The sequence below is a fragment of the Lampris incognitus genome, chromosome 4 (genome assembly GCF_029633865.1).
Source record: "Lampris incognitus isolate fLamInc1 chromosome 4, fLamInc1.hap2, whole genome shotgun sequence".
Classification (NCBI taxonomy): Eukaryota; Metazoa; Chordata; class Actinopteri; order Lampriformes; family Lampridae; genus Lampris; species Lampris incognitus.
This window is the reverse complement of record NC_079214.1, coordinates 25,752,893-25,771,372: the sequence shown is the minus strand read 5'-3', so window position 1 is coordinate 25,771,372 and position 18,480 is coordinate 25,752,893. Positions and strand designations below refer to the sequence as shown.

At 44.6% G+C, this 18,480-nt stretch overlaps 2 protein-coding genes across 4 annotated transcripts in view; both read right to left on the bottom strand.

The window, feature by feature from the left end:
* The window catches only part of LOC130112004 (SHC-transforming protein 4-like), an 8,130-nt gene extending 3,744 nt beyond the window's left edge, over positions 1-4,386 (bottom strand). Inside the window, 5 exon segments of the mRNA XM_056279313.1 lie at positions 716-769; positions 943-1,062; positions 1,176-1,239; positions 2,456-2,526; positions 3,829-4,386. Coding sequence (XP_056135288.1) covers positions 716-769; positions 943-1,062; positions 1,176-1,239; positions 2,456-2,526; positions 3,829-4,386 — 867 coding nt within the window.
* Positions 4,387-6,265: 1,879 nt separating this feature from the next.
* secisbp2l (SECIS binding protein 2-like) overlaps positions 6,266-18,480 on the bottom strand; it is a 34,557-nt gene continuing 22,342 nt past the window's right edge. For 2 of the 3 annotated variants that reach the window (XM_056278393.1, XM_056278395.1), the window contains exons 7-18: positions 17,982-18,097; positions 17,764-17,868; positions 17,478-17,588; positions 17,184-17,351; positions 16,786-16,927; positions 16,522-16,697; positions 16,189-16,321; positions 15,905-16,067; positions 11,858-12,078; positions 11,355-11,509; positions 10,682-10,901; positions 6,266-10,483 (exon numbers count right to left, since the gene is read on the bottom strand). In XM_056278393.1, coding sequence (XP_056134368.1) covers positions 9,852-10,483; positions 10,682-10,901; positions 11,355-11,509; positions 11,858-12,078; positions 15,905-16,067; positions 16,189-16,321; positions 16,522-16,697; positions 16,786-16,927; positions 17,184-17,351; positions 17,478-17,588; positions 17,764-17,868; positions 17,982-18,097 — 2,342 coding nt within the window. In that variant the 3' untranslated portion in view covers positions 6,266-9,851. The remainder of the gene's footprint in view (positions 10,484-10,681; positions 10,902-11,354; positions 11,510-11,857; positions 12,079-15,904; positions 16,068-16,188; positions 16,322-16,521; positions 16,698-16,785; positions 16,928-17,183; positions 17,352-17,477; positions 17,589-17,763; positions 17,869-17,981; positions 18,098-18,480) is intronic. The other variant, XM_056278394.1, reaches the window with a different exon arrangement.

Sequence of the window (18,480 nt, the reverse complement as noted above, 5' to 3'; positions counted from 1 at the left end):
ATCTGTGGAATACTGTTTTGTCCCGTCCACTACTTGGCTGATTGGCTTTTACAGATTAGCGCGATACTCCCCCCCCCCCCCACCATAGACATGCAGGTAATAGCAGACTCAGAGAAGTATGGCCTCTTTTCTGATGAAGGGAAATACAGTTGGAGGTGGAAAAACCAAAAGGAGAGGGGGAATTTGCACGACAGGTAGACGCGGCGAGGTGCAGAGCGTGGCGAAAGGGCGTCTGGTTTAAGTAAGAGGGCGGTTAAGAAAAGCAAGCCACAGTAAGGCTTTTGTACGTAACGATGAAACCTGCAAACTGTCGGCTGTTGTTCCAGTGGAGCAAGTAAATAAAAGCAAATCTTTTTTTTTCTTCCTGTTCTGTTGGTTGATGGATCGTGACCCACATCCCCTACACATACAGCTGAGGGGAAGTGCCTTGGGGCTGTGCGCCACTGCAGCGCTGACCCGGGCAGCACTGCTGCAAAGTATGTGAGAACAGGCAGGGGGAGGGGCGGGTGGCCTCCATAGGGCAACAGGAAATAAGTCAACCCTTCAATAATGGCAGTAATTAGCTTAAATCAAATTACACACTCTTTGTGTGTGTCTGCCGCTGTGTGTCTGTGTGTCCGAGTCCACATTAGTGCGTTGCTGCTATAGCTCGTCAGCCTCTCTGTTGGGCATGAATGTGTTTGTGCGTGTGCTACATTTGGAGAAAGGGACGTACTGGATCTCCTCCTGAGGCGAATGAAATGGACGGCATGGGGTGGTGGGCTATAGTCTGAGAGAAAGAGCACAAGAGAGAGAGAGAGAGAAAATGAGACTTTACCTCGGTGTCTCGGTTATTCATTTGTGTGAAAAGAGTGTTAGTCTTTGGTGCCAGAGTTGTGTGTGTGTGTGTGTGTGTGTGTGTGTGTGTGTGTGTGTGTGTGTGTGTGTGTGTGTGTGTGTCACCTGTAGGGAGCAGGCTGTGATCAGAGTCACGCTGTCGGGGAAGACAGTCAGGATGACACTCCTTCCCGAAAACCGCAGGTTGTGTTGACCCAGAACAGCAGAGAGTCCCTTATGAAGAGGCTGGTAATCACAAAATGACTGTCGTTTTACTTTTAGTGGGTTTTGATTATGTGTGTTTGTGTGTGTGTGTATGTGTGCATGAGTGTAAGTGCACGTGCGTGTGTGCGCCTTACCCTTTTGTTTTTTACAGCTGTTTTAGCTCCTCTCGTCCTCTCACAAAGTCTGCTTATTGCCTCTCTGTGTATCATGCACGTGCACACACACGCGCACACAAAAACACACACACACACATACACACATGCACAGTCTGTTATATATCATCCTTTACCCTTTTTCACATGAATTAAACCTAATAAAAAAGATCAAATTTGACATTACTTAATGGAATATAATACCATTATATTATACCAAATAATATCATCTCTCGTTTGTAAGCCACAGAATGGAGGGAGCTCACATCATATACAGGGAGCGACCAAACACAAGACATGAAAGAAGAAACAGGAATTTGCAACATCAAGATTAGAGCAAAAAGCAACAAAGGAAACCACCGCAAAGCTCAAACAAACCCCCGGTGTGAGCTGATAAGTTGATATTTTCCTGTTGCAAATCTGAGAACTTTGGGGTCTTCTGTTTGAACATGGTGGGTCCCTGTTTGTCTGAGCTCTCTTTATCGCTCTCTCTTCTCTCTGTTTCTCTCTCTCTCTCTCTTTACCTCTCCCTCTCTCTCTCTCTTTATCTCCCTCTCTGTTTCTCTCTCTTTATCTCTCTCTCTCTCTCACACACACACACACACACACACACACACACACACACACACACACACACACACACACACACACATATTACTTTGTTTGTATAAACAAACAAAGTATAACATTCTCTCTCCATCCTGGAAGTATTTTTCTCCTTCTTGAAAACAAATTATAATCAGCCCCCCCCCCCACACTCTCTCTCATTCTCTCATAAGACTCGCAGAGATGATTAGGAGGAAATTTATCTAATTGGATTTTCAGGCCCATCATTCAGCAGCATTGCCATGAACAGAGGTTGTTGTGTACCTCTGGAGTTTGGCATCCATGAATGGCATGTCAATATTAAAACATGTAGTGAAGCCCCCCCCCCCCGCTTATGAAATATTAAACATTTAACTTGATTTCCCCTTTCAAGCAGCTGGAAATCTGCCATGTGTTGTGGTTGGCAAAAAAGAGCTCAATGTTCAATGAATACAGGCACTGTTAATTATTTCTTCTTTTCTTCGTCTATGCCAGCGTGGAGGACGGACACATCATGCATCATACACAGTTCATTCCAGGGCCCTCACTGCAGTGCTCACATATTAAACCCGTAATGGAAATGTTCATTTTGTGACTCTGTCACTGATTAGAAGTTCAATCATATGCACTAATGAATATGAAAGAGAATGGGAAAATGGAGGGGGGGGTCATCTTACCGTGTGACTTGCATTCTCGTGTTAAAGTCCAGGGTTTTCATGGATTGTGTCACCTCCAGGCTGCCCATGTACTGCGGCGAAAACACAACAACTTTTTACACACTGATGATACACACACAAAACGACATCTTCTTATTGCAGATCTCACTGACAGGGTGCAAAACAGGAATTTGATTCAAGTTGCAGACAGACATTCACGTATGCAATTCAGTGTGCACTAGGATAGACCCCATCTATCCTAGTATGCATGTCGTGCACTGGCATAGGTTCTGTCCAGGACCATTCCCATTGGCTGAAAGCATTATCACAACTGCACCTATAGACTAAAAGCAGGATGAGTAAGTCTGCTGATGGAGACAATACTCAAATCAATACACACACACACACACACACACACACACACACACACACACACACACACACACACACACACACACACACGCACGCACACACACACACACACACACACACAACAAAGTGTGCAGCTGTGTGTGTGTGTGTTTGTGTGTGTGTGTGTGTGTGTGTGTGTGTGTGTGTGTGTGTACACACACATCCGCGTGCTTGTTTGTGGAGGATAGTATGTCAGTCTGTTCTCCTTTCCATCAGTGGTCAGCTCTCGGGGCCCTTGCTTCTAATCAGCCATGTGAACACACCTCCGGTTCTAGAACAGCATGGGCTCTACTGATACCGGATACACACACATCCAAACACACACACACACACACACACACACACACACACACACACACACACACACACACACACACACACACACACACACACACACACACACTCACACACACACAGCACCTCAGATCTACAGAGGAGCACAGAGCCAGGATGAGTCACTACTGCCCACACAGGAAGCTCCTCCTGAATGGGAGGGGGTGAATGTGGTGAGCGCGAGGGTAGCGTGAGCATGTTGCTGTGCATTTGAGGATAGTGTCAGTCTGTTTGTCTGTGTGTGCGTGTGTGGGTGCACACTCGTGCCTGTATACATGTGGTGCACTTGTGGTTGTATTTTTTGGGACTTTACCAACTGAGCTGGAACAGAATGATGTCAAGATGCACCCTCTCACTTGGCGTCCCACACTTGGCATTCTTAGCAAGAGGAAACTTAATTTGCTGAAAAATAACACTGACTGAACAAGCAGTCAGAGTCTCCCTACCCATGTTATTTGGAGTTATAAAGTCAAATTCAAACACATGCAAATTAATCTGAGGACACTTCCTCCCTATACAGTCTTACATACAAGCTCTGTGCTGCACAACCAAGTAGATATTTGCATCTGTCTTTCTGAACTGTTTCTTTTTATGCAGCGGTGCCTGGTTAGGTAATGCATATCATCTTATACATGGGTGGTGACAGGTACCTTGAGGTGATGGTGCACGGCTCTTTTCTCTTGCCCGACCGTTGTGCATTCTTCTGCTGCAGAAGAGGTCTTCAAACAGGACAGACGGTCTCTGTGCGAGCGAGGGGGGCATCCGGGGGTCCAGGGAAGACTGGCGATCCGATGCAGAGTGATGGGTCTCCTGATGCAGTGCAGAGTGGAGTGATTTTGGTTGTGGCAGTGTGTCGGAGGAAGAGGAAGGGAGGTTTGGCTGCAAAGTCTCTGATTAGGCCTTGACGTCCACTCTGTTCTGGATAAAGGTCTGTCAGTGTGTTCATCTATCGTTTTGTGCCTGTGTCTGTTTGTCTGTCCCTTCACCCCCAGTAGTGAGACGGGGCTGTGTAGTTTGATGTTTGCCATGCGGGGTATGAAACCCCTCAGGGTGGATGAGTCCTGGTCCGGGAGGGTCCGGGAATCCAGCGGGGAAGGGTCAGAGCTAACACAGAGGTCGCCCTTCAGGGGCAGCGCTCCTTGGGGCCAGTCCTCCTGAGAGGTCAATGAATCATTGCGTAGGCGGCTGTACTTGGTGCGCTGCAGCATGCCTGGTAAAAGATAGAATGAAGTATTATAGACGGACGTGCACAGGTTTTTTCATTTACTGATAATGTGAATTTAATGTTTGTTAGGTTAGTCCTGAGTTACCTGGGAGGAGTCCTGTCTGTGCTATAAGCCTGGACAGGGACGGCTCTCTCATAGTAAGAGACCTGGAGGGGAAAAAAGAGCACTGGGACAGACACAGACGATATTGAACAAACATACCTGGAATTATATTCAGCAACAGCTATTATTATCATTGCACACTAGGAATTAATCTGGATGACGTTGTGTCATTTGTTCTGATGAATTTAGCATCCAAACTTCAGAAACTGCAGAAATGGGGAGGAAAAATGTACAAGGTTCCTGTGCATGTCATCCAATTACCAACCATTTGTGCTAGAGCTATTCAAGTGTCAGACACAGTGAGCCTTCACTTGATTTACGTTTTGGATTTAGTGCAACATAAAATAGTTGACTATAATCCCACTCACCTTCGTAGTGCTGGTGATGTCCTGCGGAGCCTGAAGTTCAATCTGCTCCAGTCTGACCAATGTTTAGTAAAGTCCCATCCTACTGACCCATACACTAACTCTCTCCCTCTCTCTCACACACACACTCAGTAGGTTTTATGCACTCTGTCACTCCCCTCTTTCATGAGCTCCTCTCTTCTTTTGCTCTCATAGAGGCAGAGCAGAATTGTGCAGCTTCTGTGAATGAACTTTCTCCTTTTTTTATGAATGAGATGCTTGCTCTCTCTCCCTCTCTCTCTCTCTCTCTCTCTGTCTCTCTCTCTCTCTCTCTCTCTCTCTCTCTCTCTCTCTCTCTCTCTCTCTCTCTCTCTCTCTTTATGACTGCGCCTGCAGAGGGATGTGTGAATGGAGTGGAGGAGAGATTGACAGACAGCCCCTCAGGCACTCTTTCCCTTCCACTCCACTCCCCTCCCCCATAAACTACCACCCAATCACAGGCAGGCAGGGTGAGTCATACAGCACGCACGCACACACACACACACACACACACACACACACACACACACACACACACACACACACACACACACACACACACACACACACACAGCGTGGCAGGGCCAGCACAGTACATAAATCCTCTACTCCTATCCTCTATCATCACTTGCATTCTTAGCAACTCAGACGGGCCATTTGGAGTTTATAGGCTGTTGTGTGATTAATTCATAATTTAGCTTGGCTTGTCCTGTTAAGAGGTACCTGCTCCTCTGCGATCCAGCAGGATTTACTAGTGATAGTGAAAATTTGCTCCCCTCCCAATTGCTTCTCATAGCGCATGACGATTTAAATCAGCCGACAAAGGACTTTTCATTAGTGTATCTAAGGCATGTGATATTCAAATGACCTGCACGGACACACAGGAGGAAGTGGAAACAGGCTGAATGAAGCCATTTGCTTTTCCGTTTTAAATGATTCCAATCAGAACCACGTGCCAAGCACCTCACATAATCATTTTCTGTTATCCTCTATAGTGTTGGGATGTCGTTTTTCTGATATTAATAGTTTTTGAAATATATTGTCAAAGTAGGAATAAAAAGAAGAGGAAAAACCTATGCTCAACTATGTGACACTTTCAGTTTTTACATACTTTGATATTAGCTTGACCATGGTATCAGTGTACCTATGGTTTATGTGAACTTACTAGGCACCTCAAGGTTGGGCTGAGACCACTGGGCTGTATTTCAGAAAATGTATGAAATCTGATGGAATACCATCTGCAGCAGAGCTTTGTCTCCCCCTCGTGGTTATAGACTATAACTACACTCTAAATGAGTGCGCGTGTGTGTACGCGCACAATTGCAAAATATAGCATTCGAGAGATAATGGGACAGAAGTCAATTAATTTACTTAAACAACATTTTAATAATATTAATCATCAGTCCAGATGGTTTAAGAATGAACAGAGCATGAGAAGCTGTCTCTTACAATGTTGCTAGTGATGTACTGCTTAGTTTAAATATCCGTATAAAGACAAATAACACGCTGAAAAAAAGGTACTTCATTGAACCGTTTTTTTGTCATTTCACATTAGTTATAAGATTTTTACTAGTACTATATTTACATAGTGCAAAGAACACTCTTGCTGTCATTGTACACACTCCAAAACGCACTTTGATGGAAGTGATAGCAAAAAGGAAAAAAAAAAAGACTACACACAGCGTACCTTTTATCAAACAAGACTTTGTTTGACATACAGTACACTGCCTTCTCCCATCTCAGGGCTTCATATTGCATACAGACCAACACACTGTATTAAATACACAGCATTGTCATGACTGGCTAACTGTTCAGTATGAATCACTATCAGATTGGATTCCAACTGATAAAATTTAAATTTGTTTCTATCAAATGGCTTTAAGAACAAGGTGATTGTTTCTTTTAATACACTGTAAAGTCAAAATCTCTTTTATACAATTTAATTTACATGGGTTCAGTTATGCTTATATGCATAATAGCTTAATAACAACTTACTGGGGTTATCTGTGGTGCTTCTGCCATTCAGTGGTGACCGTGAGGAAATGCCTCTGCTGTGGCGCACCAACAGGCAGCTGGGTAAAAACCACTGGCGTTAACTGGTCATCAAATACTTGTGCAAACACACCACTGATAAAAGTCAAATTTGGATCGGCTCCATCAGAGAGGGAAGTTTTACTTTTTTTTTTTTTTTTAAGAAGCTTTTCTGATTCATGATGAACTTGGGGGGTTTTATAGACCATCCTTGTCTTTAAATTAAAGCTGCAGGTCAGATGGGCTGGGACATCCCTTTACAGAACCGGGTGGATGACTTGAGGGAAAGAGCACTGGGGGTCAGATGACCAAGAGAGAGGATGTGCTCCTTCAGTCTACGCTGGTCATTTTTTGGCTACCCTGTCTGTATATGTGATGCTGGGATCAGACTGCATGTTATTTTTAACTTTTCTGATGGTGTCCAAGTCAGATTACATGATTAGAGCTTTCTAAAATCTTGACCTATCTGAGGTGGCACACACTACGTGTATGGACAGCGACATGTACTTAGGCCGCCTTTACCAATCAAACAACGTCTTCGTCACGGATCAAGGAGAGGGAATAACACATCATCAAAAAAACAAAACAATTACATATTTGTTCAGTTTCTTTCACTAAGGAGCAACACGCGCTGCCATTGGTCAAAAGTGAGTTATGTCTCTGAAGTTGCCCTACAAGACAGGAGAAATTCTGACTTAGACATACTAGACTTTCTGTTGGGGCATAGTGGCTTGTCCTAGATGATTCAACGGTCATATCCTGCCATGTCACATTTCTGGACTGATGAATAAATGAATGCATTTCTCAAGTCCTGGCCCACTTCATGTTACAATGAATTCACGACATCACATGACAGGTGGTCCCAGGTCGAATCAAACTCCTCAACCTGGCAACCAGGTAATACCAGGTAATATACCAGGTGCTCTACCACCATCTACCATCCATGGACCACAACGACTGACTGTTTCCCACATTCATAATACTGGCAGACATTTGTCTGCAATGACATGATTGTGTCAAATTTGTGTTGATTTTATGTAGTCTGAGCTCGGCACGAGCACAACACAGACAGGATGACGAACAGCTTTTGACTGACTGACTCATATCCTGGTCACTGAGATATAAGAGATATTTATCGGCTAAGAGAAGCTCATAACATTTGTGGAAGCCAGTCAGTGGAGGACCCATGATTTCAAGAGGCACACGGAACAATTTTCAACACATTTCCTGACAGTCTTTTTTAACAGTAATTACCAAACACTGCATTTTTAGATGACACAATGAATATTACAAAAAGGTTCTGAGGCTTCGCGACATTAAGGGGCTATGTGTAATATCCAGCGCTCAGGAAGAAATTACGCATACAATGTTTAATTATCCGTTGACGTGATATCTCTAGGAATGCACCAATATCACTTTCTCAACACCAAAGCCGATCCCAAGTACTACTCTTTAAATATCGTCCGATATTGAGTATCGATGTGATACTTTTGTTTAACAGTGCAGACTTGACCATTCGTTTGGGGGTCAATCGGCAACGTAACTGAGATAGAATTCATTTTCTATCCACCTTTATAGAAATACAGGCTTCTATGTACCAAAAAAGCATGAAATCGAGCCATTTTGCTTTTATCTGTGATATGTTAATCATCATGGCTTTTGGTATCAGATTTTAGTCTTGGGTAAATTCTCCGATACCGGTACACTACTTTGGCCTTGTATTAGCCCGGTATTTGATACCAGTATTGGTGCATCCCTATATATCTTATTTATAATAATAAAAAAAAACAACTTTGGATAGACGTTAAGGTCTCCAAATAATAGATGACTCAGATAGGCCTCAATAAAAATCTAAATGTTTCCTTTTGGACAAGCCACAAACAGAATAAGAAAAAAAAACAAAAAACAGGAGCACTATACAAGACACAGACGACAGCTAGCAACTCAACACCACTCATAAGAGAACAACCCCAAATAGCTTTTCACACTAGGCAAGATCAAAATACCAGACTATTACAGAGTAGTAGAACATCCTAAACTTTTATATACATGAAGCTTGTTACACTTCTTATTAGTAGGTCAAATTATGTTTCCTATTTTAAATCATTTGAACAGAGGACAGGACTCAAAATGACACGCAGGCACACACACGCACACACACCTTTCCTCTTGGAGCAGTGGAGTTGGGGGGGAGGGGTTATGCACACGATAAAGCTACTAAACACAGCAGAGCACAATGCTACCTACAAACCTGTAAAGGGTAGCACACAAGTGCATAGCTACAAGCACCCTGACATAAACAAACGCACAATCACAAATGCACACAAAGCTGTGAACCCTCTGAGCTCCGCACGAAGCAAGGTGGAGCCGAGTCCCCACCCCCATTGTTCTCCTGTAAAAAAACACACTGGCAGGAGGTAAAAGGTCCAGATATCTCTGCGAGTATCATTTCTCCTATCATAGCCCTCGACATTTGCCTCCCTGATATGTCTCCCTGGCTCCAACAGAGTTCAGCCTCAGAGGTGGAGAAAACAAAAGCTTGGCCTCTGAATTCAAGTGTAAACAGGTTGTGGGCCAAAGAGACGAGGGCATCCTTTCCCATTGTCCAGTCAGGTGGTTGAAAGAAAACAGGTATTTGGGGGTCCAGTGGCGTGAACAAGTGAATTGGCAAGCCATCCTGTCTGTTTGTGTAAGTTGGTCATGCGTGGGTGGGTTAATGGTCTATGGGTTAATGATCTGTGTGCAAGTGTGTGTGTGTGTGTGTGTGTTGATTGGTTGGTTATTGGATACCTGAGATCATGTCTGGTGCCAGGGGGTTATAACAATGGAGAGGTGATGCTGGTTCTAATGAAAGAGGGATGTGTGAGGGAAAAGAAGGGATGAGTGTTAAGATATCGAGAGTCCGGCAAGAGAGAGGAGATGGAGGCAATATCAGCCAGTGATCTTCTCCGTCTCCTGCAGCTCCTTGCCCTCCGTTCTTATCCCTGTGGCATCAGCGGAATCAAGATCCTCTTCCTCTTCGCTCTGCCCTCCTACAGCTTCTTCTTCTTCCTCCTCCTCCTCCTCTTCCTCCTCCTCTGTGCTGTCCCGGCTGTTCCCTAGCTGCAGGTTCTCCAAGGTTTTGGAGACCCAGGACTCAATGCGGCTGCTGAGCGCTGGTACCTCCACGGAAATGGGCTCTGGAGTATAGTCCTCCTCCTCTTCGTCCTCCTCCTCAGCCTCCTCCAGCATGCCAGGTACCAGGGTGGAGGTGGTGGAAGTGATGGAGGAGTTCAGCTGGTCCCGGCAGCTCCCATCCAGGGAGCCTGTCTCTGTGCTCTGCTGGGAGGCAAGCTCTAGACGGTCGTCAGCACGACCCTCCTCCCTCTCCCCTGTGCCCTGTGTCTGTGGTGTTGCTCTCTGCTGCAGACATGAGGAACTGGAGGTGGAGGTGGTGGAATGGCTGGCAGTGGGCAGGCCCTCACCCTCTCTCTGGGAGGCTGAGGAGGGAGCAGGGCGGATAGGCTCAGCCTCCACTGGCTCCAAGGCATCTGACGTTTCCACCATACTCCTCCAGTTTGTCTCTGAAGAGAGGAGAGGACACGTTTTAAAAAGGCACTCTTGACATTATTAGAGGAAATATGTATAAAAATGATCACAAATGTAACAATATTAACAAAGTCAAAGAAGAAAAAGCAGATAGCAGGTCTCTACCGTATTGCATTTACACATGGTACTAAAAGATGGGGGTACAGAAGCAGAATGGGCAGGTCATATCTTACCATACTCCTTCTCATTGACCTCGGAGATGGGCTCAGAGATCACGGAGCAAAAGGAGATGGCGGAAGCAGCAGAGGGGTTACGGGAGTGACCCATGTGGTGAGTGACTTTCTTGACGTTTTTCAGAGCCTCCTCAGCCTGCTCTTGCTCCAGAGCCGACACCATGTCCTTATAGGCCTTCCTGGCCTCTTCTGTCAGAGACACCAGGCGGTTGAACAAACCCTGGACGAGCCAAACGATTGAAGAGGGTCATTATGGTTACAAAGACTTTGAGATACCATAAGGAAGATATAATGAGGTAAAAATCCTCAGAGAGTATTTCCCATCTCTAGAACAATGTGTGTGCCCCTACAAGCCTAGGACCAAGTCCCCTCACAGCTTTTCCCCATGTTGTAACATTAGAATTATGACACACAAAAAAAGAAGAAAAAAATACAAGGGGCAGTGGACTGTCCACTTTCTTTAAAAAAAAAAGTTAAAAAAAAGAACCGAGAAAAACGATTCTAGACTGATAATAAGGACCTCTAAATATCTTCTGAAAACTAAAGGTACTAGATATAACCATATACAACAAAGATGGGTAAGGTATTGCAAAACTATTGTAAGTAAGAGTTCAAAATGAAAATGATTATAATTTATGATTATTATTTTTATTACATTAGCTTCCTAACTTACCTCGGCTCCAGAGAAGTTGAAGATGCCCACCACACTGACAGGCACAAGTTTGTTAACACACCTTCCCAGTGCCTTTCTGCCCAAAGCAAAGACAAATGGGATCTCCTGCTCCCTAGCCATGGCAATTACATTATACAGAGCTTCATCCAAACCACCTGCAAAAAAAAAACAAAAAAAAAACAACAACAACAATTAGGGAGTTTCACATATAAGATATTCAGGACTTGCACAGAACAACCGCTAAATAGTTGTACTTGAAGAAAGAACATCAGAAGAGACTATTCAGAATATATTACAGATAAACTCTAAATGGGGGCCACACTATCCACCCAGGTATTGAAGTTTGCTGCCCTCTAGTGGTGCTGCTCACGCGTAATACTCCAGTAACGGGCTCTCATTTGCTCCCGAATGAGTCATGAATCTAAAGTCAGGTGGTGAAAAATTATGAGTTTGGTATACAGGTGTACACTATACACTATATCTATATACTCTTCATTCCTCACCCTTAGCCTGGATCTTCTCACAATTGGGAGAGATGATGACACACTTAATCTTGTGCAGCTTCATGTGCTTTGTGACCTCTCTCAGACCCATAACTAGGCGGCGTTTGGACTTAGCCTTAGTGGGGTCCTTCTGGTAGACACGCTCCTGGAAGCGCACCAGCTCTTGGAGAAGCAGGGTCACGCTCTCGTCTATCTCCTTGTTCAGCACCTGGTTACAGTACCTAGGAAGAAGCATACACATGAAACAGCAAAGGAATTTTAAACGGTACTAAGCACTTAAACAGTATTTTTGAGCTGTAAACTGAATGATATGACTGTATGGTGATGAAATACATCAGCGCTGATGTTAATATTGACATTTCTTACAACATCTATAAAAATCGGCATTTCATTGGTTGAAAATGGCTCAACACGCCATCTACTGTTTTAAATCAGCCCTGTATCTTGCCAGGCCAATGCTGATGTATACTATATGGACAAAAGTATTGGGACACCTGGCCTTTACACCTACAGGAGCTTTTATTACATCCCATTCTAAATCCACAGGCATTAATATGGAGTTGGTCCCCCTTTTGCAGCTATAACAGCTTCCACTCTTCTGGGAAGGCTTTCCACAAGATTTTGGAGTGTGACTGTGGGAATTTTTGCCCATTCATCCAGAAGAGCATTTGTGAGGTCAGGCGCTGATGTTGGACAAGAAGACCTGGCTCGTAATCTCCGTTCTAGTTCATCCCAAAAGTGTTCAATGGGGTTGAGGTCAGGGCTCTGTGTGGGCCCTGACCTCACCTTTCTGTGATGTGCAAAGATATATTGTAATTCAGTTATTATATGACAAATCCATGTGATATTAGAAATGTTTCGCCTTTGAAGAAAGGGAAGTGCATGTTCTCAACCTACCTGTCAACTCTCTCACTCTAAGCTATCCAATCCCCCACCTTGCACATGGAAACCTTTTGATGCTTTTTCAATCTGTCTGAAATTCTCAAGACCTTAATTGATAATCTTTGAGGACATAAGCCTTTTCTTTCTGGAGTTTAGTCAAGAGTTTAGTCAAGCGGGGTTTTCCTGCCATTGATCTAAAGTGTTTATTGCCATCGGACGCAGTAAATGACCACTAGTACGACTTAGCAATCAGGTACAAAAGCTTAGAAAAACATCTAAAATCTCTCTAAATGATATCTTGAAAAAAATAGCAATTTTCTTTGAAACTATATTCCAAATATGTTAAGTGAAACGGGTAATGCCAGTTGTTAGTACCACAACACAGGGCAATTATTTGTGAGTATCTTTTCTCCCAAGTAGAAAAGTAGGTTGTTGTTTGAAATGGGGCGGCATGGTGGCGCAGTGGTTAGCGCGGTCGCCTCACAATAAGAAGGTTCTGGGCTTGAGCCCCGGGGTAGTCCAACCTTGGGGGTCATCCCGGGTCGTCCTATGTGGAGTTTGCATGTTCTCCCCATGTCTGCGTGGGCTTCCTCCGGGGGCTCCGGTTTCCTCCCACAATCCAAAGACATGTAGGTCAGGTGAATCGGCCATACTAAATTGCCCCTAGGAATGAATGTGTGTGTGTGTGTGTGTGTGTGTGTGTGTGTGTGTGTGTGTGTGTGTGTGTGTGTGTGTGTCGGCCCTGTGTGACAGTCTGGCGGCCTGTCCAGGGTGTCTCCCCGCCTGCCGCCCAATGACTGATGGGATAGGCTCCAGCATCCTCGCGACCCTGACAGCAGGATAAGCAGTTCGGAAAATGGATGGATGGATGTTTGAAATAACCCGTTTATAAAGGGTTATTCAACTGCACTCAGGCCAACAAAACAGCAGACTACTAGAGAGGGTGTATTTAATAAAGGGGAAGTTACCTGATATTGCACATTAGGATTAGTTAATTCCTGTTGTGGAGCATTGCACAGCATGTAAAGAAAGACTTTTAAAGCATTCTGTCAGACCCAAAAGGTTTAATGTCTGAAAAAATTACCCAAATAATATAATTTGGGTAATTTCACTTGGTGCTAAAGGACTACAAGTTAAGAGGTGTTTCCCCATTTGAAAAAAAAAAAACAAAAAAAACAAGGGTCCTGCCCAAACTTCCACTGGGTGTGTCTATCTCTTAGTTGATAATGTATACACGTTAAAAAAAAAATTACAGGCTATCTTAGTTATAATATTGTTGTTCTTGTGAAGCAGTGTTTTGCTTGTAGGTGAAGTATTTATAAAAGATCATTGCAGTATTTTCAAAGCACTGCCTGCTTGGGGTTCACCATAATTCTCAGAAACAAGGAGTTGCCACCCTTACATCTAGATTCACTGGGAAGAGAGAAGACACTGGCACAGAACTTTCTGGGTAATAGAGTATTCTGGGATTATGGAATTTTAAGCCTATTCAGGAATAAAAAGCAGCATGTTTCTGGGTGTGGCAATGGTGGCGCAGTGGTTAGGGCAGTTGCCTCACAGCAAGAAGGTCCTTGGTTCAAGCCCCAGGGTAGTCCAACCTTGGGAGTCACCTCGAGTTGTCCTCTATGCGGAGTTTGTATGTTCTCCCCGTGTCTGCGTGGGTTTCCTTCAGGTGCTCCGGTTTCCTCCCACAGTCCAAAGACATGCAGGTCAGGTGAATCGGCCATACTAAATTGTCCCTAGGTGTGAATGTGTGTGTGTGTGGGCCCTGTGATGGCCTGGTGGCCTGTCCAGGGTGTCTCCCCGCCTGCCACCCAATGACTGCTGGATTAGGCTCCAGCATCCCCGCGACCCTGATAAGCAGTTTGGATAATGGATGGATATTTCTGGGTCTGCTGCATTGACTTTTAAATAAAGTGTCTATTTAGTTGTCTCTTTAAGTGAACTAACTTTGTTAAAGTGAAATACTACAGCAGGTAGTATCCATCCATCCATTATCTTAACCGCTTATCCTGCTCTCAGGGTTGTGGGGATGCTGGAGCCTATTCCAGCAGTCATTGGGTGGCAGGCGGGGAGACACCCTGGACAGGCTGCCAGGCCATCACAGGGCCGACACACACCCATTCATTCCTAGGGACAATTTAGTATGGCCGATTCACCTGACCTACATGTCTTTGGACTGTGGGAGGAAACCGGAGCCCCCAGAGGAAACCCACGCAGACACAGGGAGAACATGCAAACTCCACACAGAGGACGACCCGAGATGACCCACCAAGGTTGGATTACCCTGGGGCTTGAACCCAGGACCTTCTTGCTGTGAGGCGACCGCGCTAACCACTGCGCAGCTATTCCGTCCCAGCAGGTAGTATTTCCCCCTTAAATGTAAACCTTAAAGCCTTGTTTGAACCCTATCCAAATCATACTTAAAGCTTACGAAGGTAGTAACAACACTGTCTGTTGAGCAAGTCTATTCCATAACATTGATTATTGCTTGAGCCCTGCTTTGGACTGGAAAAAAGACCTGAAATCAATGTCTTATCCATGTCTTTAGTGCCAGTGAAATGCATGTATAAGCCCAGTCATGTATTGATTTGTCGCTATCGAAGATCTATGTGATGTGGTCTGAGGAGCAACGGGACTGGTGGTCAGAGCCAAGGAGGAGGAGTTTGGCTACAGAAGTCCTTTGGAGGCTTTAAATGCAGGATTTGTTAGAGCAGAGTGGGCTGAGACAATGGGCCTACAAAAGAGGGCATTGAGGGACAAAGCTGTATTTGTGACCATTGGCATACATTTTGCTTAGAGGGGGCAATGTGTGAGGCATCTGTTCCATACCCTTTCCAATTCTTTATTGTATAGCCCCCCCCTTAAAAAGAACCCATTAACTTGAGGACTGTGCTTGCCACAGCAACAGCACTGTGATTTTTGGGTGGGACAAATATTTCTGTTGTTGTTCATTTGGTGCTGCTATAATTTTGTCCTGTAGCAATCAAATTTTTGGGATTCTTCGAAAAGATCTTCCGTCCTCCAAACTTATCAACCCCTGTTGTTGCAGTATGTGTGTGTGTGTGTGTGTGTGTGTGTGTGTGTGTGTGTGTGTGTGTGTGTGTGTGTGTGTGTGCGTGCGTGCGTGCGTGTGCGCGCGCGCGTGCGTGTGTGCATGCTTACTCTCTGAAACGACGACTGTGGATCTTGGTGATAGCGTTAGCAGCCATGGGACTCCCAATGCCGGAGCTGGCAGGGGAACCCTGTGATACTGGGGTGATGCTGTACGGAGAGTTTTGACTGGCTGGTGAGAGGGATGCATCACTGGGCATGCTTAGGCCATTTTCTGTGGAACCCAAAGCAAAAGTGGCCGACAATTAGACAAAATTATCATGGAGAAGAGACTAGAGCATATACGGGGAAGTGTTCACCTCTGGACTCCCTTTGACCCATGACCATGTGCTCACCCTCTTGGGAGGCAGGCTCTTGCGTGAGGTCGTCAGTAAACTGTAGTTCGTCATCGCCAGGCTCCTCCTGACCTGAGGAGCCTGGCTCTACATTAGCCTTCCCCTTCTTCCCCTCTCGTTCTTTCAGGATTATCTAAACAAAACAAAAAAAAGACATTAAGAGAAACAAAACCAAAAAATCCCACAAAAATTATGTCCTTTATTTGGAGAAAACTGATTTATTTGGAGAAAACTTCAGTGTGGCTCTTTTGCATTTTGTTTCTTACACTAAATCATTTCTTAGAAAATTAATGACTTCTCCTTCCACCTCATTACAGAAAGATTACGCTTTACCTTCTTTAGAGCAGTGGGCCGCTTGACTTTTGGGATCTCTCTCTCTTTCCCTCTCTTAATACGAGGTGCAGTGGAGTCTAGGGTATTGTGAGGAACCGAGCACTGCTGTTGTTGCCCCTTCAGCATGGACGGTGCATTTGTCGAACTTGAGCCATGGAATGGAGCTGTTGTACCCACTAGAAAGGAGAGTATGAATGACGTAAGCGCACAAGCTCTGAGTGCATGTGCATGTCTGTGTGCCCATCTGTTTGCGTTTAAACATACCAATGAAAGACAGTGGCTTGGTGTTGGTAAGCTGTCTGGCCTTCATAGCCTGCTGATGTTTTTCCAGAGCTGCAAGCATATCTCCCAGGTCAAGCTGGACTGGAGTTTTACTCTTCTTCCCAGCTGCCTTGGTGAGCGCCTCCTGTGGGGTGTGGCCAGAAAGAATAGAAACAAGTCACCTGCTGTGGCAGTCAAATTCAACAAGAACCAAAACCATTATAAAATAGCCACCAACAGAATCTTGGTGCTGGCTAGACTGGAAATTATCTGTAAAATTTGTTAATCTAACCATGCACTGTTAAAGAAAAAAAGAAAAGAAGCGCTTTCACAAATATTAAATTTCAACAGATTAATCCGACACAGGCTACCTAAACAGCACACAAGGTGCATTCTGGTACCTGTAGTTTCTTCTGCTCCATGCTGATCTCTGAATACTCCTGTGCTGTAGCCAGGGCAGCAGCTAGGGCTTTCTTTCTCTGGCTCTTCGCCCTCTTGGGGACAGAGGTGGTGATTGGGATGGGCGTCTGAACGATGTTGATGGGCGAGTTTTCCGGCAGATTATTCAGCTGTATGAAAGTGAAATTAAACCATTTAGGAAGTTTTGCAAAAGCACACAAAAAAACAAACAAACAAAAAGCCTTTCTGATGCACCTTTAAATTAAGGGGACATTGAATAAAGCTTTCCCTCTTACCAGATTTTTGGGGAGTTTGGGTTGTGTCTGTGCCTGGGTTGGGGTGGGTTCGGGTTTGGTGTTGCGCTGCACTGCCCCTCCTGTGGCCAGCTCTGGAAACTCATCTTCATCCTAATAAACAGAGGACATTAGCTCAATAAATATACAGGAACCAAGCTATTTTACACAAACACATCTACATATTTATAAACAGAGCGCAAGAGAGAATGTAAGAGCGAGTGGGCGGTGTCTACATTTCATTGTTAAATTTAGTACATTTATTTACTTTCATGTAAACCTCTCTCACCTCAAAGTAGAGGGGCTCTGGTGTGAGCTCAGCCCCCGTGATCACTCCTGGCTGCAGTCTCCTTTCTGCAGAGTTAGGGTTCTGGTTCTGGTTTGGGTGCATACGCTATAAGGGGACCAGAGAAGGGAGGATGCAATTTACCAGTATCTTTCATTAAACAGGTATTTAAGGTGATACTTTTGTTCATGGTATCAAAGTTCCAGTGGCATATACAGCACCTGTGCAAAGTTCCTCTGGTCGGTGTTCTTCCTCAGGTCTGCTCTGTGAAAGTGGCTGCTCCTGTCACCCCTGGGCTTCTGGGTAGCTTGAGAAGCTACATTTACCCAGCTCCCTGCTGTTTAAAAAAAACAATAAACATTAATATTAATATGAAGATAAAGTAGATCCTCTCCAAACTGCTGCTTGAATACACATTTATGCTCATAAATTTAACACTGTACTGGGATTTCTGGCAAGTGCATCATGTAGAGCACAGGAAGTTCAGTAAAAGACAGACAAGGATATATAGGACAGAAGTAATTAAAAACTTCTATAAAATACTGGTTAATGTGGTATTGAGCTGTTGTTTCGCCTTGTGTTCTTAAACGACACAGGCCATAGAGTTTGTGTATGTGAGCAAGCTGCCCAGCCACTACGCAAGAAAAAGTGGCATGTGGATACGGCCGCAGTGTAATCAGTAAATTTGGGAGAAATAACCAGTCGTATTGTTAAGATTAA